General features: G+C 41.3%; 1 protein-coding gene across 2 annotated transcripts in view; it reads right to left on the bottom strand.

The window, feature by feature from the left end:
- The window catches only part of LOC125695836 (sodium channel protein type 5 subunit alpha-like), a 204531-nt gene that overhangs the window by 162627 nt on the left and 17857 nt on the right, over window positions 1–24047 (bottom strand). For both annotated transcript variants that reach the window (XM_048950819.1, XM_048950818.1), the window contains exons 2-3: window positions 1880–2198; window positions 51–168 (exon numbers count right to left, since the gene is read on the bottom strand). In XM_048950819.1, the coding sequence (XP_048806776.1) occupies window positions 51–168; window positions 1880–2146 (385 nt within the window). In that variant the 5' untranslated portion in view covers window positions 2147–2198. The remainder of the gene's footprint in view (window positions 1–50; window positions 169–1879; window positions 2199–24047) is intronic.

The raw sequence follows: 24047 nt of genomic DNA, 5'->3' as shown, positions 1-24047 counted from the left end.
AAAATACTATTATAAAATACACTAGGAGGAAAATCAACAGAAAGGATATGAATGTACCAAAATTTTAATTGCTGCTCTTCGGACTGGATGGAAAGGACTAAGTATATACAAGGCAGGAGTGGCACTAAATCGAAATATTGTCTTCCCTTTGTTCAGTACTACAAATGTCTGGAAAAGAAAATAGAGAATAAGAACATTCAATATTTGCACTGACATTAGGCTTTTACCATCCCATTTTCCCAGAGAACTCCTGTCAATATCACAAACCTCTTCCTCACTCCATCCCAAATCCTCAAATTGTTTTTCACTCCATGAAGTTGTTTTCTTCACTGCCTACAGGATCCTTTCATACTTCCCCTTCCTAGTCCTACCTCCATAATAGGACTAGCTTTTCAACAGTGAATGATGGCATAGAGACTAAAATGCTTTAGAGAGACTTTTATGCCATTTCTCTACTACTGTGCTGTTACTCCATCTTCCCTACCTTGCAGAGGTTATTGCTCTCAGCCAACATTTCTCAATTCATCTTTCAAGAAGCTATGGTGGTGATGGACTGGTGGTCGGACTAGATGAACTTACTGCTCTTTTCCAATCTTAATGCCTGTAAGATTTCATGAGGCACAGCTCCACAAGAGGATCTAACCCAGGCATTGAGGCACTGTCACTGTGTTCATATTAATGTGGAGACAGGAAACACATACTGAGTTATCTTAAATCCAAAGCAAAGATGAACTGGATTCTGACCCAATTACACAGCTCTGAAAATGCCCACTCATGCCTGGAAGGACTAATACTCATTCAGATAAAGGATCAGGCCACTCAGTAGATAAACTCTTCAGCAAGTCACCCACTTGAAACTAAGACCTCAGTGATCCTAAAGTTCCAAATCTGTACTCCACTGCTTGTGCATGGTGATAGAAGAGCCATAAATATCTGTAAGCTAATTCTTGGCTTTCCAGGTCTTTCTTCATGTCCATTTAACTTTAATTCTGTAGTTGTTTGACACCATTTTAATGGAAGTATCACCACGGTCATATTAATCTTTTGTTTACAGGAAGTAGCTTAGCCCAAAACCAAGAACATCAGTGCCTGAAAGAAAATGAAGCTTCCTAAAAATAATTCGAGGTTCCAAGTCTTATTTTATCCTCTACGTTGCAAAATGTTTGGAAAGGAGAATGAACTGTAGTAAGTAACCAGCCCCGCTCTGCTGTCAACAGCCTTTTGACAGATTCTGTTTGCACTGCTGTGGCTTTGGTCCAGCCCACACGCGATACTTCATCAGGTGATGCTCATTTTGGGATGAAGCTTACTCTTCTGCAAAGTGCCAGAATGAACCACTCACTGAATGAACCACTCACGTATCTTTTCAGCTCTGTTTTGATAATCTTAAATGGAGTTAAATCATTCCTCAGCAGAAAAAACACTGCCATTCAGAATGGCCGTGGAGGTGCTTCCCACCTTGTGATGAGCACTAGCTGACATTCAAGCAGCTTAGTCCCGTTACTTCAGACCCAAGACTCAAAATCCAAGTTCAATTAAGGGACTTAAAAGGCCAACACATCTGTGAAGAGTCAAATCTCATGAAGATGAAAGATACAGTAGATAAAAACCTCTGGTTTCCTTCAGCTATCGCTCTGCCCTGCCTTTTCAGATGATGTATATTCATAATCAGTGTCACTCGAAAACACTCAGGTTTTAATTATGATTTTTATCCCTCTTCACTGCTCACATGTTTTTCGGGAGACCTACTCATGCCAAAAATCTGGGGAAAAAAAAAAATTTACTGACTGTAAGAAGACAATCACAACAGCCCTCAACACAAAGAAAGATGCTATGGTTCAGCAAACGCTAAGAAACAGAGCGCGTTGCTGATGCTCACCTTGCGATCATTGTAGAAGGGGTCAATGTCCTCCAGTGGCTCTCCAATAAGCTCTGGAGGAACAGTCCCATAGATATCAGGCAGCTTCTTGCACGCTTGCAAATCAAATTGAGGCTGAGGCTTTTCCTCTTCGCCCAGCTGCTCTCTGTACTCCTGCTTCGCGTTCCTCGCAAGCTTCTCTGCAATACGCTTCTCAATAGCAGCCAAGGATTCGGGCGTGAACCGGTGGAAGCTGTTAGTACCCGGTGGTAACAAGAAGTCAGCCATCTTTTCATCCTGCTTTGTCTATACTGGTCTTTTCTCCAAGTAGTGGAAACAGCTGAAACAAAAAGGACCAAAGGTTTGCAACAGGAGCAAAGCAAGAACTAAGCCATCAGAATGAAAAACAAACACGCTAAGCAATAACTTGTAGGTTATCGATTACCAGGAAACTCTTCATCTATTCTGATGTGGTCAGTAGAACATAAAGGAAAACAAAACATTTGAACTGTTATTTCAATTAGCAATCACTCTGTGATCAGAGCTAAAAAGACTCTGTTGATTACTGTGGACTGTTCATGAGTTTTTAAGTCACTTGGGAGCCTCAGTCATATCTAAAGCGTAATTTACATTCATACAAGCTTAAGTTTCACTGAAAGTCACAGGGATTGGATTCCTAACTCATTTCTGAGAATGCAGCTCTGGGAGTGGATGAACAATGTGCAGATGACTGCAGGGCAGATTTAAATCCACCGATCTCGGGCCACATGATGCAAACTCTAAAAATGCCCCAGCTGTTCTATTCCAAATTTAAAAAGCAAAGGGTCAAGTTCAGATTCTTAAATCATGCAGAAGTTCTTCATAATCTTAGGCTTCTGCAATGCAATTTTTCAGCATTTATTTTCCTTTGGGGATAGAAAATAACCATCTTCCTGATGTGTGGCAGAACTTCTGAGTATTTCCTTCTTCTCCACACCCTACAATCCACAGGATGCTGGAAGCCCAAATGTGCCTAGCAAAGCCCTGGGACCTTCATGAGAGCCCTCCAAGCTTCTAAGATGCTGTGAAGCCCCTGTTGCCCATTCATCATATCTGAAAACCAGGCTGACTGTATCCAGTATCGATATGAACATCTAACCCGGAGCTGCGAGCTTTAACCGTGTTGGGTTGATGGAGCTTCACTGTTAACACTTCCAATCCCCAGCAGACTAAAAATGAGTGAGAAGTGCCACATCTCTTCAACGTATAGGAACAAAATACAAGTGTGAAAAATGCAGCAGAACAAAAACTCCTCTTGCATCTGCACTAAATAACACGGATAACTGTGAAAATTAATATAGCAATTGTTTGAAAAGGGATGAAGCTTTTCCCTGTTCTAACAGCCTGCACAAATCCATTCAAGTTCACTGAAGCTGTGTTTTGAAATTCAATAGTGACTTAAGTGGTGTGCTTCTATCAAAAGAAATCTTCACTACGCAACAATTAAAACACATTCCACAGAAGAACAATATTATTTTAAAATTATTATTATTATTTGGCATATCACCAGGTAGGAAATCAGACCATAAGCAAAGTAATAAACAACACTGTAGCTTTTGAGGTGGGGCCACCCTATTGCATTTGTCAGTGTGTGCAGAATACAACTCTTTGTTCAGCTGCAATTGTTTTCTGCTTTCAGATGGCATTTGTCTATTTATAGTGGATAGTTCCAGATAGTTTGCTTCTATTAGGCTCTGTGATGACAGCATTTTTGTTAGCAAACAAGACTTTAACTGGACTCTGCATGACAAATAGCATATTTATTGACTCAATTTATTTGAGTAAAGCACTCTTCCAAACAAGTACTGTTTTTCTTTTCTGACTTCTTTTTGAAATGAATTCATTAAATTCTCATTGATCACAACCTATCATACAGGAATGATTTACTGGAGTCTGTACATTATACTCTGCATTACCACTTGTCTCAACAAGCAGGCCAAAAAAGAATAAGCCCTTCCTGGAATTTGTGTCTTCTAGCATTCTTCTTTATGTAGCTGTTCTCTTCATTCTTTTTCCCTCTCCTCCCTCATCAGCTGTTTTAAAAACAGGAAATTAGAAGCTTTCCCACAAGCTGAATTTTTGTACGCTCTCAGCTTTGCAATGGAGCACCATGAACGCAAATAGAATTTCACTTTCTACGCATGGCATCAAAGAATTCTCAGAGGTTTTTTGTTGTTATTGCTGTCATTTTGACGTTTTTTTCTTGATAGCAATACCTGTCACTGTGCTAAAAGGGACAATAAACAACCATGACCAATCGGTACTCCTGAGAAGGCACAGCAGGTCCTCTAAGCAGAGAGGAGATTACACAGGGAGGTCAGCTGAAGTCCAGATAATCACGAGAGCGGATAAGACAGTGAGTAGTCCACTTTTTCTCATAAGGAAAAAGTGATCATATGACCGGAGGAATTTCAAAAGAAATTACAAAGAAGCCAGTCTGAAACAAAGCGAGCCACTTTCCACACAATGTAGAGTTACCCTGTAGAAGTTGTTCACACCAACTGCTGTAGAAGTCAAAAAAGACAAAGATTCACAAAGCCATGAGACAAATACAATGGCAAAAGGTTCATTAATGGTTTTAAACAGAAAGACACTGCCTCTGACTAAGAAAATCCCTTGTCTGTAGGACCCGGGTGCATGCCAGAAAGACTATGTACGTTTTCACTACTTTTAAACTTTTCCTGGTCTACCAGCCTGAAGAAGGCTGTGGCCTGATCTTATGTATTCCTGCCCATATGTAGAACTCATGCCAATGCAAGATAGGCTCTGTGGCTGGCCTGAGCTTGTAAAGAATCAAAACCACTGAAGTTAATACCCCTAGCCATCTGCAGGTGCTTTGACATCACCTGCTTCTAGTGCCTTGGAGGGTGGGCCAGGCAATATCCTCCTACCTATGGAAATACTCTTGTTATTGGAAACCTAGAGCTTTATACTTTGCTTTACATAGAAATATCAAACTAGGCTGTTATTTAATCACTAGAGAACACCATGAGGATTTATAATGAGGTGTCACTAGTGTAAGACTGGTGGGAGTGCAGAATTAGTCCACATAGCCCTCTTCTGACTACGAGCTGTGCTATGCTAGAGGAGGGCAGTGACAATCACACTCATGGTGAACTTGTGCACGGCCCCATTCACAATTCATGAGCTGTGTCATGATGGGATGAGTGCTTCTGTTAGCCTGCCTCAGCCCAGCCACTTCTGCAGCCCGCTCTGTACAGGAGGTGGATGCATGTCAAAATAGCACGAGGGACACCAAGTACTTTGATGAGATAACAAGAGAATGTGTGGAACGTCTCTGCTAAATGTGACAGTTTTCACGGGTGTTGCTTAATCAAGAAACGGAATATTCATAGAATATTCAGCATCCTTCTTAGAGTTCTTTAAAGACTTCTTCAAATACTTGTTCTCACAACGGAATTCATCAAAATTTAAGAAAAATAAAAGGGGGGGAGGGAAAGAAAAAAGTGGAAGGAAGGGGAGAGGAGAGGAGAGGAGAGGAGAGGAGAGGAGAGGAGAGGAGAGGAGAGGAGAGGAGAGGAGAGGAGAGGAGAGGAGAGGAGAGGAGAGGAGAGGAGAGGAGAGGAGAGGAGAGGAGAGGAGAGGAGAAAATGATAGGGGATTGTGAGGAAGATAAAATTGCCACAGAAGAATTATCAAAATCAGAATTTCTAATTATTAATAATTGATAATTATTTCTGCTCAATAAAATAAAGAAATCAACTTTAAACTCAAAACCACATCTTTTCAACCTAAAATGCAAATTCTAGATAGTTAGCTTACTAGGAACAAAGTAAAAAAATGCTACACAAACTTCATCAGAGCTTTCAATACTCTTCCATTTATTTTTCCTAAAACACACTGCATTTTCCAGCATCCTTACAATTGAAAAATCTTGACTTTAATTTGACATAAGTTACAATATCTACACTTTAATATATATGTTTAGTATAATTCTTTTTCAATTTCATATGCTTTCAGGAAATGGACAAGATGATTTCTTGTCCTTTTTATGTCTAATTCCTTTTAATCTGTGAATTACAAACATTTCTACAAATAGACAGGGTTAACCCAGATGTTTCTTAAAAGGGTAAGAAAACACCGCAACTTAAAAAGGGAAATCATCAGTGGCTGAATCAAAGAGCTGGAATGCCATTTCTTAGGAGATAATAGCTATTGTGACTCACATTTTTACAATATGAGCCTGGATTTTTCCATCCCTCTCAGGCATATTTTTGAAGTACAAAGCTTCCAAACACATTGTTTCTGAGATATCACCATGCACAGAATGAACATTTCCCTCTTGCTTGTCTTTGTTAAATTCAGTTAACATCGGTTTGCACTGATAAAAAATGTACTAGTTATGTAAACAAAATGTGCATAAGAAAACAAAGCCCTGAGAAGCATAATTTCTGTGGCACAGCAAGAAGTGGGAAAAGTACAGATATACTGCTAGTGTCTGTATTTATTCAGTGAGATAAATGCCTTTTTCCACGACAGCTTTGCCTTATTCTCATAGGCTTCATCCATCCCAGCTCAGAAGACCTTTTGGGCTCTCCAAACAAGACATGTATGCCCTGCCTCCTGTGGATGGTTGACTGTCACCTGGGCAATGGGATATTTGGTCACTTGGGCAATGGGATACTTGGTCACTTGGGCAATGGGATGCAAGAAAAGTAGATCCTGCTCACCTCCAGATCCTTACAGATGCTCTTGCATGGGGTCTGCAGGCTCAGACTGCCATCCTAGCATTTGCCAATCCTTTATCATGGCGTGAGATGCTGACAAAATCATAGAGATGGGGAGGTCCCATCAGCCAGTGGCAGTGGGGGACAATGAGACTAAGGTCTTTGCTATGCACTACACCCAGGCTTCAAAGAAGCCTTGGCTTTTCTTGCTTTTATCTCCTAATTGCATGGTGGCACATGATTTCTTGACTGGTACAGGAGTATCAGGGACACACACATTTCACACATTTGAGAACCATTATAAAGAAGCCAGACTTGAGGGTCAACAGTGAAAACACAATTCATAAAATAAAGGTTGTATACAAACAGACACACTTGTCTCAAGTAGGATTTTATTCATCCAACCATTCTGAATTCAAGAATGCTTCTCAAGAAGCGACCATTGACCATAGGTCAGGATGATGGATGAGAGCACATGGGAGCAGGTATTTCTCAACTGTGATTCTGCTAGATCTAAACCTTACAAAATAAGAAATGGAAGATTGAAGTTCACCTTTTGTTTAAGAAATGTTTGAGAATAAATACAGACTTTGCATTCCTAACTGCTGTGGTAACAAAAACCATGAGGATGGTTTCCTTTCAAATTTTTGAGTATACAAGGACTACTGTCATCTCTCTCTTTTTTTTTTTTTTTTTTTTTTTTTTTTTTTCTCCTTTTCTCCATATATTCTCCCTGGCATTTTCCTTTGACCTGCAGAGCCTTGCAAAACATGAAACTAATAGGTAAGGGAAATAAAGAATACTACAATGACACATCCAATTTAATATCACTGGATTCTACAGTGAATCTCTTCACAATCTACATTCACAAATTTTTATGCACAAATTTACATACCCATGTACATACACACACACAAACTTTATGAAGAAATGCAAAGTGATATTGGACCACATGAAAGATTTCTTCCAGCCACTAAGTAAGGAATCGCTTCATGGAATGGCTTCAATGGCTTGCCATTGAAATTTAAAAGAGGACTTTGTACATAAAGTTCAAGAGCCTACAGGAGTGTTATTGTTCATAATTTTACTGATCATCAGCATACCATCTCATGAGACTTGCTTCACTTATGTTTATACTCCATTTCACTCCCCCCAGCAAGGAGGCATCGCAGGAAATTCTTATTGAAATTTTTACTTGTTCTTGATACACACTCTGTGCTCACATCAAAACAAGGGGGAACACAATACAGCCCTTGGAATTTTGCACTGCACATTCATTACTTCTGCTTAAACCTGGTTTGTACTCTTTTTCCAGTTGGAATAATTTTGCAAAGACCATACACAATGATTTCCTGCCACACATGGCATGGGTTGATCTTATTGGTATGTCCAATCTTAACTACTCTATGATTAAAAATATAGAGCCTTTGAAGAGAACACCTTCAGAGCAAAGGGTGGGCACCAAGGAGGTTGTTATTGAAGTTTCAAAGTAAAAGTAAAAAGATATACAGGGAATGCAAAACTCTATTTCCTCACTCAAAAGCAAGAAAAGAGATGCTGCCAAATGTAGCAGAGATCTGGGGATACCAACACCTGCTGAGATCCAGGCAGGCTCCCGATGGCATTCCACAAAAATCTGATGGAAACAGCTGCCACATTTATAGCCTTTAAAGGAGAGCTTCCAGAAAATGCACTGAGAAGAGCCCTGGCTGACGCAGGAGGAGCTACGAGGCAGAGCTCCTCTTGCTGCCCACGTCACAAAGCCAGCCTGCAGGTTGATATGACATCTCAAAGCACACAGATTTCCTAAAACGAGCCTTGTTTATTCACCAAGCATGACGACTGAGGGCAGAAATAAGTGGGAGAACTCACTGCATTCACATCAATGGGGAAAAAACAACAACACAAAATGTCCAACCCAAAATCTCAGAACTACCACTCCACAAACCTTCCATCACAATCAGCTCTGACTATGGGGCATCTGCTTTTAAATCCAGTTCAGTGAGTATTGCTGGCATCTCACTCACCAGAATCATGGCATTTTGACTTTAGCAGTGACTGATAAGATAGTCTTCAGAAAGCTTACTTGTGCTAAAAGGAAATTAATTCAGAAGATTTCTGCCCAATATTCGAACAGTATTTGGGGATGACAAATGTTATGCCAAGAATTAAATGCTGGCACTGAGGCCTCTCTTATGATAAAATGTATATTTTTAGTGAGCTAAAAATAATCTGACTCTTTGCAGGTGTTTTTATTTCAATTTATGCTGCGACTGAATGATAGAAATAAGCCAGAGGGAAACAGGACTTCATAGTTACCAATGCACATTTCTCTTTTTGCTGAAAATTTTAATTCTCTGCACCCAACATGTTTTCATGTCTATTTTAATTAACTAAAGATTGGTCTCCCAGTTATTTTACTATAAACTACTCAGCCTTCAGAAAATCTCCTTTGCTCTTCCGAATCAACAGATCTTGAAGAAGAGCTACCAAGAAAACCAAATGTTTCCAGCTAAGGACACAGTCTGTAGGTTTTGAAGAAGAAATAAGAAGTCTACAGGAGAATTCCACATTATGCCAAATGTAATCCACACTGCTCACAATTTTAGGTGCTCTGAACACTCACATGAATAAAATATATCAAATCAGGTCCATTTTACTCACAGAGTGTTTTGTAAAGACATTCTAACGGATATAGGAAGTTGTAAAACAGCTATTAAAACATATTCTAAAACCATTATGGGGTAGTTATGCTGTTGAAAGAAGGTAGGTTTTATATGCTGGCCACCAAAAGCTTGGTTGTATGCTTTGAGAAGAGGGAAAAGTCCGATGTATTAAGATGAGGTTATAAGTAAGGCATGGCTGATTACTCACATCTAAACTATGGAGAGACATTCATCTGAAGAGAAAACCAACAGAGTGATAAAACCATCGCTAGAACTGATAAGTCTACATTGAAAAAAAAAGAGGGATGAAGCTCTGTAAGCAAAAGCCAGGACCTCTTTTACAATTTCAGCACTGAACTTAAAGATAAATATGATCCAGTAGCTGAACTTCAGACTCTGGGAGTTGGACTAGGTGACCTTTAAGGGTCCCTTCCAACAACGATCCTAAGAATAATTCTAAAACCCATAAGAGTAAATGGTGTGACATACTCCTCCTTTCAGGTGAGAGGAAACAGAAAGAGGCTGAGAAGGCTCAAGAAAAGCTAAGTGAGAGAGACCCAAACCACACAACATCAAGTGATAGGAGGCAGCAGACGTGAGGTGAGACATCAAGCCATGCCAAGAGCTCCTCCATCTGCAGTGTCAGCAGCACTTTGCTGCAACCACTGACCTTCCACAACCACTGTTCACCATACTCCCATCCCATCTGTACACCAACAGTAAACCCAACTTCCCAGCCTCCTCCACCTCAGTCCCTTTCTTATCCATCTGCTGAGAAAATCATCTTTTTCCTCTTATCTCCTTTATTTCAAGCCAACACAACCCTGCCACAGACCTCTCCCTGTCTACTGAGCCCTCCAAATGACATTTGCACCAATCCTTCATGATTTTGGCACAGCTACCTTACCTTCCTAATCATCCTGCAATGCATTTCTGTCTATCGAAGTAGGTTCCCATAGTCAAGGGTGGAGGGTTCTTATTTCTCTACGGGTTTGTGTGACACTGGCTGCTAAAGGAGCCCCAGCTACACACATTTGCAGTGTTTTTTGCAGAGGCAGAGAAAAGAAAAATTAAAAGGCACAGGTTTAGAAGTGCACTTGGCAAAATTACCTTTCTCAGCAATGGAAATAGAGACAAGTGAAGGACAAACAGGGACTCCATCATGGAGAGGATGTTTGCCGGGATATACGGAAGATTTGATCCATTATTCAAGGCATCGTAAATTTGAGAATACTATTTGGATAAAGCCAGTGGATCTTTCACTCTGATGGAAGGGAGGAGATTTTCCTCTTGAGAGACAGATTATTGCTGTCCAAAGAGGAGGGATATTCTGCCTGTTTGCAATTGAAAACTGCCTGTGTATGGTTGCCAAGTTTCAGAATCAGAGCTAAGAGCTTACTGAGGTGCAATCCTCACCTCACATCAGCCAAGGGGAACATTTCCTTTGACTGCAACAGGTGGTGGGTCAGAGTCCTGGTGTCTGGGAGACAGAATTATTTCATTTCTGCCATTCCTTTCAAATGCAGCGACTCAGCTCAGCTTCATGGAAAAGATGCAAAGGGAAGCTGGTGCCTACTGACAGCTATTTGATTTGAATTACATAATGCTGTAAACCATTATGTAAATGAGGCAGATACAAGCAAGGATGTAGAGGAGCCAGAGGTTCATTGTTCTTGTTCCTCTTCATACTTTGTAGCCTTAACCATTAGCACCAAGATTGCCTTCTACTCACTACTAAATTTTGCCAGCCAGTTATCTGAATTAAACTTTAATTCTCCTGACACTAAACAAAACCTAAAGCACATCTGAAAGAGCATCTAAACAGTGGTGAACACAGATTGTAGAGGTACATGAGTCACATCACCAGGAGTGATTTTGGCTATGTCTCACAGATGTCAAAAAGACTCATGCATCTGAGAACCTCATCCGTCTCCTGAATATTCCCCCTTCCCTTCTCCCCATATAGTTTCCTCATCTTTTCACATAGGATATTTTTTCAAGAATGAATAACGCATTGCACAAACAATATTTTTCAAAAGTCATGGCATTTTGTCTGAATTAACAATACTGTAATCATCCAACTAAAACTGCTGGAGACATTGCATTTACTAACAAGCTACATCCAAATATGCATTTGTGTGTCAACAATGCATGCTTGAGTGGTTGGTAATACTCAGTTGGGCCTGAGGCACAATGCATTGGAAGCACACAATAGTGGCCCAGTATTGCAGCTCCTGTTGTGGCTTCTTGCTTAATTTAGCTTACAAGACCAAACAGTCAGTGAGTAAAACAGAAAATAATACATCAAGTGGCCTGTGAAAGAGAAACATCTGATGATGCTATGGCAGGACAATTCCTAAATGGAAAATGCACTAGCTCCATAATTTAGGAATTTGTTTGCACTTCCTGAAGGAAAAAGAAAAAAAGAAAGAAAAAAAAAAGCAAACAAAAACAACAAAACAAACAAACATGCTACTTTTAAAAAATAACAATATTATAGTAACAGCAGTTATGAATACACCAAAAGAATATCTCAGCCACTCTCTTGGCTCTAATCCCCACCCGTGCCAGAACAGTTTCTGGGCCATAACAACTGAATTCTGGCAAGGTAAGAGATCCCAAGAGACATTATTGCTGTGAGTTTAATGGCACCTGCTCTGACATGGTCCTGAAATGATACAGAAGAGACTATGCAGCTTGAACATTCAGAGTTATTCATTTTTTTCTTTCTTGGGATGACGTCTACTGAAAATAAAGACTTGATGTGAAAATGGAAGATTTTATCCAGGGCATAATTTTTATTCAAGGGCTAGTATTTTAGTACAGTTTACTCATCTGTACACTGTTTATCCACCCTGCATTATAGTTCTTCAGTTTGGACAGGACAAACAACATAGTATAGAAGTTTTTGGCTGTAAATATATACACTGAATATGAAACTTGTATGAAATAGCCTCATACACAGTACAGAGGGAATCAGCTAATATCTATCATCTTTGATGCAGTGGAACCGACTTGCCAAACCAAAGAAATGCAGGATGTTAAACGTTCAGGGAGAAGTAGATACTGTCAGGACATGAGTCACCTCTCCTGTTTTACAAGTCTACTTAAGTGAAAGAAACAGTGCTGTAGACCCTAAAGAAGGTACCGATGATTCAATCTGTTGATTAGGACACCTAAATTTAGGTATTGGCATGTAGATAGGAACCTGTGAAGTCAATGTCTACACTTGCAGGTCTGCTTTTCCTCTGACAGAGCAGGGTCATCTGAATTGAAACCCATCTCCCTATAATTCAGATCACTGTGGAACACAATTCAAGGTGTGTGTTGTGTGTTAACTTTTCTTCTGCTTGACTTTTCTAGGGGAAAATGGAACCAGATATCTCTACACGCAAGGTAAAAAACAGCAGAGTGCTGGGGATGTTCCACTCCTGTAGATGGTAAACTCAGACACTTCAAAACCAGCTTTCATTTCTACAATAGCTTTCTAGTGCCCACTACTATTTTATAACATGCAGTAAAGATCTTCAGCTGTAACAAACTACCTACATTTAGTCAATGTTCCCAGAAAACACGGTCACTCAGTTTTGCCCAGTATGCCAGGCAAACCGTTTAACTTGGGTACCTGGAAAAGATTGTTCTGCCTCATGTTTCACTTCCACAGTCTAAAGGGGTGGCTGGGGTCTGGACTGTGCAGTTATGTGGACAAAAGTTGTTTTGAGCTAATATTTTTAAAAGCAGAATAAAATACCTGTCTTGTGCCGTCCAGTATTCCTAAAGACCATGCAAAATAGTTGACAGTGAACCTCCATCCTGGTTTTCAGACAGTTTCCTAATCCAGTCTTGGGCTGGTTTTGCAGAACATGACAAAGCAGAACAAGTACTAGATCACAGTTTCTCTCTTTCCACACACTTGTGTTTAGACTGGTTCCCAAATATGCTCCCCTAGCTTTAATCCCATTCCAAAAATATTGCCAAAACCTGCAGAGCTGAATACATAAAAACTATCTTGGACTGTAGTTCTCTGCAGTGCATCTCTGCTGCCAGAGGGGACAGAAATGTGCGTGAGGAAATAGAAGAGACAAATTTGGGTGAAATTGCAGTTTGCCCTGGTCCATTTCTCAAGGATTGTCACATTCTCCAGGGTCCATCATGTAAGTGGTGCATCACACATGATCACCAAGTCAGTGAGTTACAAAGAATACAAAGAAGTTAAAGAAGACATCCTGGAAGAAATGGTAAAAAAACAGCCTGGGTTGAAAAGGATCACAATGATCTAGTTTCAACTCCCAGCTATGTGCAGGGGTTGCCAACCACCAGACCAGGCTGCCCAGAGCCACATCCTAGCCTTGAATGCCTACGGGGATGGAGCATCCACAACCAAATGTCACAAAACACAAGGACACCAACGCAAAGAGCACAATAACGCTGTTTGGTAGAGGAAATTCTCAGCTGCAAAACACTATTTTTCAACACAGGCTCCACCTTTAGCTGTGTATGGTCTCCAGTGATGAACCACAGCCTGCATGCTGCACTTGCAAAAATGTGCACCAGCAGAGGTGGCCACTGCCATTGCTGCCACTGCTGAAACACACCAGCCATTGCCTCGCTGTGCTCACATTCACTGTTCAGCCTCAATAAACATTCAACAAGTGTCAGTGAATGTCAGTATCTCACACATTGCTTCGTCTCTCTGCCTTGGCAAATGCAATCTGTGCCCGACTCCTTCCTAAAACTGCCTCCAAACCTGGGCCAGAACTGCTTACCCCAATGACCCTTGATGTTCCTTCACATTCTCACATCTCCTTCTTCATTGGGAGGCTCAGACTTAACCTAACATTACTATAAACCAAATGGAAACGGTTTACTGCGCATGTCTAAAAATAGAATAGCAATCATCTATGCTTCCGTTGCTTTAAAACTAAACTTATCAAGAGATTATTCTTCCGTGAGGTTTAGCACATGAGAGGTCTGATGTTTTAAAGTTCAATCATTTCACAGTTATTTATGAGCAGAAAATCTTATGGATTAATTTTGTAAAGAAGCACAATCAGCTTGGGGATCAGGCCTTCCTGCAGTGTGAACGGTCAGAATAAGCCCATCAAGTCCATTTTTTGCTTTATTTTGTTTCATTTTCTTTTCTGTATTGTCTGGTATGTTCACAAATAATGCCCAGCTGAGCACCAGTAAGACAATGTGTAAGGGTTACAATTCTGTGTCAGAAAACCCTTCCAAGTAACAGCTAAGACTCCTATGGCTGACTACAGACAGAGAAAACACGTATTTTGGTTGTCTTTTCTTCTGTTTTTTTCTTGGGTAGTTTTTTTTCTTTTTAAGTTAGTTTAATTTCCTTATTAGAAGTTCTTTGAGGGCAACTGATTTTGTGGTTCCCTCTGTAGTTACTAATTAATCCTCACTCCTCTTTGCGAGGACGTTTTACACAAAAAGCAGGAGATGAGAAGACATTTTTAAAATAGGAAAACATGCTTATGAAATCACAGCAGTGATATGGGGATCTGTGGAAGAGCAGTTCCGCACGAAACTAACCCTTCAAGAGGAAAGGAGAGCAGCGGGTCCTGCCCTATGGAACAGCTGACTGCAAATTTCCTCACTGAACCTCTGGAAAGATGCCTTTCCAATAAGAGCAGCACTTCAGTAAACAGCATTCATCTGCGGTACAAATTTCTTTGTATAACAAAGAATACTCCCAGATGAAAGGGGAACAGATTTCTCATAGAGAATCACAGTTTTCTAGGATAAGATAATACTTTTTTTCTAAGAATGATGGGAAACAGGCCAGAAATCAGCATCACCATATCCCACTGCTGGTTCACTTACTGACTTGACATCCTTCTGATTGTGTTTGCAAAGTATATATTAAAAAAATGAACTTACCACAGCCATTTTGATACTGACATCAATATATATATATATTGAAACTACTTGGCTTTGTTCTTATGGAAGATATCTTGTAAAATCACAAAGAAATAAATGTGGCAGTGCCTATTAAAACCCAGGAAAACATGCTTTATTTCTAAAAGTCACCTTTAGTTTACCATCTAAGCACAAAACGTTTAAATAAAGACAAGGATCTTTCGGAGGCTTTAATGAGCAACAATTGAATTATTAAAAAAAAAAACAACAGATAAAGGATGAGCAAGCTGCCACTGAAGCACTGAATTTCCCACTGCAATAGCTTCAAAACTTTCTTGAAATACAACAAATCTGGGGGAAAAAAAAAAAAAAAAAAAAAAAGGAGGCAGATGATAAAGCTCTAACTGATTGCATGAAAACATCAAGCACTTTGATTCAGATGAATAAATAATGACGGCGTGTTATCCAGGAAACAGTGCAATGCCAAGTCTTTTTGATCTCAGAACAACTGTTGGGTAAAAGTATGCTGAAACACTCTCTTGGGCAAATGGGCCAGTTGCATCTCATCTCTGGGACTTTGATTATTTAAATAGGGCATTTATTACAAGAAGGAATTTCATCCCAGTGGAAATTGTGTACTATATCACTGTCCTAAGGACAAAACCAGCCTTGCTTGGCTCATTCAGGGTGATGGGATCATGAGAGCTGGGAAGCTTGGAGCACCCTTGTACCTCCTTATACTGAGATGTGCTTTGCCCAGCTAGAAACCCTGCCATGGTCCCAGCTGCTTTGCAATGTCCTCTATTACAAGCCATGGCTCCAAACCTCAGTCCAGATCCTAAATAATATCCCAAGGCCAACAGTTGAGTTCAATACGCTTTCATAAGTCAGAAAGTACTGCTATAGAATGAGTCATAGAATGGCTTGGGTTGGAAGGGACCTCAAGGATCATCAAGTTCCAACACCTCAGTCCACCACTGCCCACTTTCCCTCCAAGGGAAGAAGCATCTCACAAGTAGCACTTCTATTTCACATCCTGCTATTTTGGAGCAGTTTTATAGAACGGCTTGGGTTAGAAGGGACCTCAAAGACCACCCAGTTGCAAATCCCTGCTGTGGACAGGGTTGCCAACCGCTGGATTAGGCTGCCCAGGGTTCCATCCAACCTGACTTTGAGCACCTTCAATTTCTCTCTGTCCTTCTGAAAACCCCTAAAAACAATCCTCTAAACAGCATTACCCATGTAGGCGTTTCCAGACTTGTTCTCTTTTTCCAGCAGTTATTCTTCCACAGAACACTCCACTGGACACACAGTTCTTTCCCTCAGGCTTTGGAAGCCTGAGAGCTAAACTAAAAAAAAACAAACAACTACCCAAGCACTAATGCAGGAAGCATAAAGAGATCTGATAAATGCTCCAAAGCTTCAGCTTTCAATAAACATATGAACTATTCCAATTGCCAAGAATTATGACTGCATGACACTATATCCAGCTTCTTGCACTTATTAAGAAGGAGGGGTATCCGATGTGCAGATGGGCAGTGCCACACAGTCTGCTCTGCTCTACAGTCTGTGTTTTAATGGACATTCACAGGTTGTCACAACAAAAATTTTCACCTTAAGGAAACACCTGAACTGTCCAAACGGCTGCTTTTGTGTTTCATTCTGTAAATGGACAGAAGTGAGCGATTCTGGACTTCCAGTTAGTTTTTGCATGCTCTGAAGCAAGATGTCTTCTGGTCTGTTTTCTACTACCAAAAAATAAAAAAAATTGAGAGAAGGAAAGAGAAAGAGACTCTCACCTCTGACTAGTTTTAAATGAAGGAAGGTAATTTTCATACTTTACATAACTGAAAGTTAACATTTTTGGAAATTGCTAGGTCAGTGAGACCCCTTTTCCTGCAGAGTGTATAGAGACAAGATAAGAACACTGGAAGAGTAACACGATTGCTGGCACACTGCACACTAGTTTCAGAGACCAGTTCTAGCAAGATGAAATTGTTTTAAATTCACAAACTTTTATCTTAAAAAGTGTTAGCTTACTCAGCTGGGATTTGGCTGTGGGGATATTGAGAGCTTTGCATGATCACACTTCTCTCACTTGGCCTAATGTTCAAGGGCAATAACAGAGAGATGATAATTTGGAGACTGTGAACATTTAAATCTATTCCATCAAAATTTTCTGGAATCGTTAGCTACAGTCCTGAGCTGTAAGAAAAATATTATGTGCCTTTTGCAATAGTGCTGATCTATTTGTCCTCAGATTTTCAAAACTACACCAGATCCAAGGTGGGATAAGTGGGCAAAGAGGGATGCAGGAGGAGATGTAGGCACAAAAAGGTGGAATTTGGTGTCCTCTAAAAACAGCACCAGCCTCACTGTGCTGCTGTCCACGATATAGAAACATCATCAGGCTCAAATTTGCATTCCTCAAATCTCATTTCTGGAAATGCACTTCAATCACATTCATTCTCACTCTGGATAGCAAGGCTATGATTCATTGTTGAGACTGCTCTTATTTTGCCCCTGCTTTTATAGATGTTGTTCCTTGGTGCACTTCTCCATAGAAATAGGGCAGCATAATTTATTAGAAATGATGGTATTTGGATCTGTGACCATCAGTAAGTCTGAGGCCTTCAGACCAAACGCTGTTATCAAGAAATGCATTGAACTGGAAACAGCATTAGAGAAGAGACAGCTAACTCAGCATTAATCAAGACTTTCTGTTCTTTTGGTATCTGAATATTGCCACCAGGCTTTCTGATGATACCAAACCTCTAGCAACTGCAGCCGATCGCGCACTGATTTATTAAGGTGGTCAGATAGACAGGTGACTTGAGACACTGCACTGCAAGGATTACAGACCAGATTGACAGGTCAGATAATCGTCTCTAGGGCCAGGCACAGGGTTCTCTGTTCACATCAGATTTTGCATGTCAAGGTTCAGGAAACTCTGCAAATACATAAGATCATCTAGGCACAAATTTATCTCACTGAACAGAAATTAGAGAAGGCACAGGATACCAGCGGAGGCCAGTGCAGTCTCCTATAAATGCCTTTAGTGGTCCACTGCAAATTGCCAGTGTGACGAGCATGTTGGCTTCTTTGTCAACTACAGTCCCAGCTAAAACTTCAGCTTAACTTGCATCTATCAGGTTTTTACTCTGGAGCTTACTGCACTGGTCAGCTGTAAGAGCCGGATCTCCATCACTGTCTGTTCTGCATAAAGGAATTGCAAAATTGGCTCTTTCCACCTTTAATATTTAAGCATCTGGTCTGGCAGCATCCATTACCAGGGTAGCCCTTAGTAGTAGTTGCCTCAGAGGGATGAAATAATAGCAGTTACAAAATGAGACATAAGACAAATGGGGATATGGAGGGAGGGAGACAGCTGGTACTGGGGGGTCTGTCAGAGCTGGGCTATATGAGACCATACCTATTGCAGCACAGGAGTTAAAAAACACCTCTACAGATCAGCAACAAAAGAAAACAACGAATGTGAGCTGTTTTCAGCGAATGGTTAGGGTGGGGGAAGCATTTGGTAGGAATTGATACATAGAATATAAGCTATTCACGGTGGGTAGAGGCACAAAAAAGCATAGAATAGTTGGGTCCAAACATTATTTGGACCTAGGGTGTGAGCCACTGCTGGGCAGCACAGTGTACCCACATCTCCCATAAGCCAACCCCACAAAATGCAGGGGCAGAAGCTGTCCTACTCTCAGCTACATCCAGCAAGCAAATTGCCAAAAGACAGCAGCTCTGCAGATTGGAGGAGGGAAGGAAAGGGCAGACTTCAGCAGGAAAACTGCCTTCTGACACCAAGCCACTTTCAGAGCTCTCCTCTGACTGCCTTGGGAGACAACGAGGTTTTCTCCAGCTGCACACCTGATGCCATCAGGGTCAATGCGGCGCAGTCCTTTCCGGCCTGCAGGCTGGCAGTGCACAGATAATGACCCATCTGAGTGCAGTGTTTCATTATGCACACCAGATTAATGCCCTCCTCCCAGACTTCTCCATGAAGGAACTGGGCTGATTTTCTGCTGCATAGTCAAGGGCTTTAGATTAACACACACAACAAAGCAATTTACTCATCCTGAAAACTAGGCATGGTACCAAGTGTTCCTTCATAATGTTAAATACCAAGATGATTAGGAAGGACAGGGAGGGATTTTCAAGTGTGCACAAACTTTTTAAGCCTCTGAACTAAAACCCAGCTCCCAGAAATTTTTGTTGCTTTTTTTTATTCCTTGACAGCAGCACCCAGATGCCCCAAACGCAATTACTTTGCTGTTAAAGACTGGACAAACATACTGCAAACTGAACGCACAGCAAAATGATCTGAAGTTATTTCCCTTTTCCACCAGCAAGAGAAAAGTATCCCTGATCTCTGAGGCTTTACCAGCAGACCATTCTCTGCCTTCCTGTTCAAGAAGTACAAGCCCACAGCTTTACCATGGGCTGTGTCAAGAGACACTCAAGAGGTCTGACAGCCCAAGAATGCACGAGATGAAATCTTTTCCTTGTCAGCTTTGAATTTCACCCGATATCCATCACCTTGAACAACCAGCTCAACTGAATTACTCCAAATAAGAGTTCAAAGCATTGATTTTGAGCCATAAATACTATTTTCCCTGGCGATATTCAAAAGCTACCAGGTGCTGGGAACCAAAGTGGACTCTCCAGACCACTGGAGTTCATTGCCATCCAGCTCCGGAAATCTGCCTCACAGACTTCAGCAATGCTCATCAGCTCGGATGTGTCATGAGGGCTGAGATGACGGGGATGCCAGAGAAGCAGGAAGGGAGGGACAAGTGCTGCAGCCCAGCTGGTTCACTGGAATTGTGTGTGGGAGGCAGGTTCACAAACAGCTATATTCCTTTTATTTCTGGATTTGTGTCTGCTTGAAAATTTGTACTGGCTCTGCTATATAAACAGGAACATGAGAAACCGAGTTATAAATACCAAGAAAATTCAGAACCCCAAAGTTTACCCTTATGCCTTTATGTCACATTTAAATAGCTGCCTCCCAAAACATGCCTTTATTTAGCCCCAAATTCAATTCCAGATCTTAATATCTTCACAGGCTTTAACTACTTGTCAATAGGATGGGAGGCAATGACCTCAAGCTGTGCCAGGGGTGACTCAGGTTGGATATTAGGAAAAAAAATTATTCTCAGAAAGAAAGGTGCACTGGAATAGGCTGCCCAGGGAGGTGGTGGAGTCACTGTCCCTGGAGGTGTTCAAGAGCAAGGCAGACGTGGCACTGAGAGACATGGCTTAGTGGGCACGTTGGGGATGGGATAACAATTGACAAGATGACCTTAGAGGTCTTTCCCAATCTTAATGATTCTGTTATTACACTTCTCTTCTTGAAGCTGTGGCTGGCTTTCATCCTATCACCCTTCACTCAGATTACAGGTTCTAACCAGCCCCTTTCCAGCACTCCTCTTGGAATTTGCTCTGAGATGTACAAAGTGGCAACTTCTTATCTAGCTTATCCACAGACCAAGCACATCACATCACAGACTTCCCCATCAATAAGAGCCTTTAAACTTAGATTTATAAACTGGTAACTACTAGACAGCAAGATGTTGCCAACTGTGAAAAACAGTGGTCACACACATATCTGGGTCTGAACTGGCCACAACCTCATGTCCTTACTCAACTATAGCATGTCCATGTTCATATCTAGACCAGGAGAAGAAGCAAAGTCCTCATCATCTGCTTATGGATACAGAACGGCCAGCCTGTTGGCTTGCCTTGCAGCCCCTCCACGAATAGTGACCAGGACACAAGGCAGTTAAATTCTCTTTTGGGAAAGGGATGTACAGATATGGATAGCCTGAAGCCTGACCTCACTCATGCACAAGAGATTTCAGATCCTGAGACAGAGAGGACTGATGCCACATCAGTGAGATAACTGCATTCAATATTCTAGGTGTAACATAAACAAAGCAGAGGAGAGCAGTGTTTCAGTATGTGCTGCATCACTCATATGTAAATACTCAGAGCTTGCAGTATTAATTACTACAGATGCTGAAAAAACAGGATGTGCAGAGGACATCACAGGAGTCCTTGCACTAGATATATTTTCCCCTTTTTAGCCTAGTTTTCTGATGAAGCAGGCTTATCTGATCATGCTGTCTGTCTTTTAATCCCCTTTAATAACTTTTGAATCCATTGGCCAATTTCAACTATACTTGAGATGGAAGTAGACATTTCAGATATACTAAATGCCCAGTCATCCTATAAAAATAAAGAGCTATGCAAAATAAATCACTGTCCCCACATTGGGGTAAATCCCACTCGTTTCTTGTTCTGAGAGGTGGCAGTCAGTACATCAATCAGTTCAGGGAGATAAACAAATCATCAAGGTAACACATAGCTTTGAGCCATTGAACACATTGCCACTTAGCCCCACAAGTAGGAAAGAAACTATGAGTTTTGTAGGGCAAAGTAAAGGTACTAGAGAAAGCTAGAAAAAATTATTTTTTGCTACTCACAAAACAACATTAGCTGTATTTATCTTTTTTTTTTTTAGGATAATAACCTTAAAAAAGTAGAATCAGCGATGCTGTATAGCATTAATATTGTGGCTCCTCTCTTCCACCTTGAAATGTTAAGATACAAAACTTAGGTCCCAAAGAGTGGACAAACACTGATGTGAATAAATCCCTTAAAGCAGCACTGTTCAGAACAGTGAGGTCATGAAAGCTGTTCAGCCCTCCTTGGCAGTGTTCAGACCTCATTTGAGTTCAGGAGCAGCAACTTCACACAAAGCCTCTGACTAGGGCAGCGAGAGGCAGTGAAAGTCTCCCCGAGGAGCCTGATTGCTAGGCTGAAATCCTACTCTCCCCAAGAGCAACATATGGCACACGAGAGCTGCTAAAGCAGGCTCTGAATTTACACACACTTCTAGCTTTATTTCCCTGGCTACATGCACCACACTGTATATCTTTACAAGAGGCCTGGTGCACAATGTTGTGCTGAAAGCAAGTTTTGAGCCAGGAGCAGAAATATGCTCCCAAACTCATGTGCTCTTCCTACAAATGGATGCAGATGAGCATGGGTCTAACAAGACATTTTCCGACATGGCAAGTTCAACACGTTTCATTTCCACCAAAAAAAAAAAAATTTAGCTCAGCTGATATATATCATGAGAAACGGATGATGCACACTGGCAGACTGCCTGGTCACCAGCTGTAATCCGACTTCTATCTCTGCTAAAAACGGAGGTCTGCCAGTAGACACCGTGCCACAAAAGCTGCAGAAGACAAAGCTCTGTGAAACCCCTAGCTTGGCCAGTGAGACTTAAACAACTCTGTTGGCAACGCTTGAGGCAGCTCTGCTCTCTTTGCTGTGGCTACCAGTGACCTGCTGTCCTGAAACTCAACAGGAAAACTCAACATCAGCTTCTACCTGGAGGACGAGGAGTTCAAAGGACTCCAGGCTGGCCTGTGGCCAGACTCAGAGGAGTGTTTAATGGGGTGCTTGTAAGAAACATTTCAGATATTCCCATAAAAATGCCATTTCCATGTAAGTCCTACGCAGACAGACTTGCTCCGCTCCTCTCCCAGTCAAGGAATGCAGCAATTATGCCCACAACAGGAGGTTGTCTTTCCACTCAACAGCCAAGCTGCTCTCCCATCAGTCAGCCTGATTCAGGAGGCAGTCCTCAACCCAAAATCAGCATCCAACAGACAAATCTACACAGCTGGCTTTAAAACTGAAAACACAAGATACAATTTAGGTGACTGAGAGGCCAGGCTAGGGTTGGAGGAATTGCTTTTTGTGGGTTGGTCAGTGCAAGTCTGAAAGATCCGTCTCTGCAGCTTAGGCTTGCTGTGCTCTGCCCTTCTCTCCTGCCGTATGAGCATTTCCCAGGCAGAATGTATACACTCCTATGACATATAAATCCAAAATTATAGTAAGCTTGTGGTTTTCAAGCCCACATCTGCTGCAGCTATCTCTGAGTTTCAGAATGTTACTTCTCTACAGTAACAATGATAGGATAAGAGGTAATGGTTTAAGTCGCGCCATGAGAGGTTCAAGTTGGATATTAGGAAAGATTTCTTCTCAGAATGAGTGATAATGTATTAGGACACACTGCCCAGGGAGGTGGTGGGGTCACTATCCCTGGAGGTGTTCACGAAAAGGGAAGATGTCTCACAGAGTGACATCGTTAGGACAGGTAGTAGGCAAGGTAGGATAGGATAGGGTAAGATAGGGTAGGATAGGCAAGGTAGTACCAACTGCACTTCTTTCCATAGGTTAGTTCATCCTGCTGCTCCTTCCCCATGACCCTCAACCCTGTATTCCTTTATCTTGTGAACAGCTCTGCTGAGGTAAAGATGCTGACAAAAATCTAGGTGGCAAAGTCATATACACCTTGGTTACATAGTTCTACCACAAAAGCCTCTGTTTTGAAAACCGTTTCCAAAATATGCAGCTCACTTGCTCTTCTGGTCACCCAGTTCCTGGATCAGACGAGGTGATTTTACCTCAAATAAGTTTGATCAGTGATGTCCAGCAGGGAACTACCTTCAAGTACTTATAACAAGAAAAAAGTGGGCTTTCATTCTTCCTCAGGGTAACCTCTTAGGCATGTGCAATCCGTGGGTCCTTTACAACCTGTTTTGTTGTTTTTATTTTGTTGTTCTTTTTGCATTATATAGCCTAAGTAAGGTAAATAACATCCCTCTATTCACTCACACAGTTTTTCTCTCTTCTGCTGCCTGCCACCCAGTCCTAGAATAAAAACTGGTCCTATCTTAAATACAGCGAAGTGACCATCAGCTGTAAGGTGATAGATATATTTTAGTACTCCTGGCAAATCAGGAGATAATGCTATCACTTGAGGCTTGACCAACACACAGTTCAGAGGAGGTGGAAAAAGAAGTGTGTCCTTGACGCCATTTCACA

This window comes from Lagopus muta, chromosome 7, assembly GCF_023343835.1.
Source record: "Lagopus muta isolate bLagMut1 chromosome 7, bLagMut1 primary, whole genome shotgun sequence".
Lineage (NCBI taxonomy): Eukaryota > Metazoa > Chordata > Aves > Galliformes > Phasianidae > Lagopus > Lagopus muta.
The sequence above is the reverse complement of the archived record's forward strand: the minus strand, read 5'-3'. Positions and strand labels throughout refer to the sequence as shown.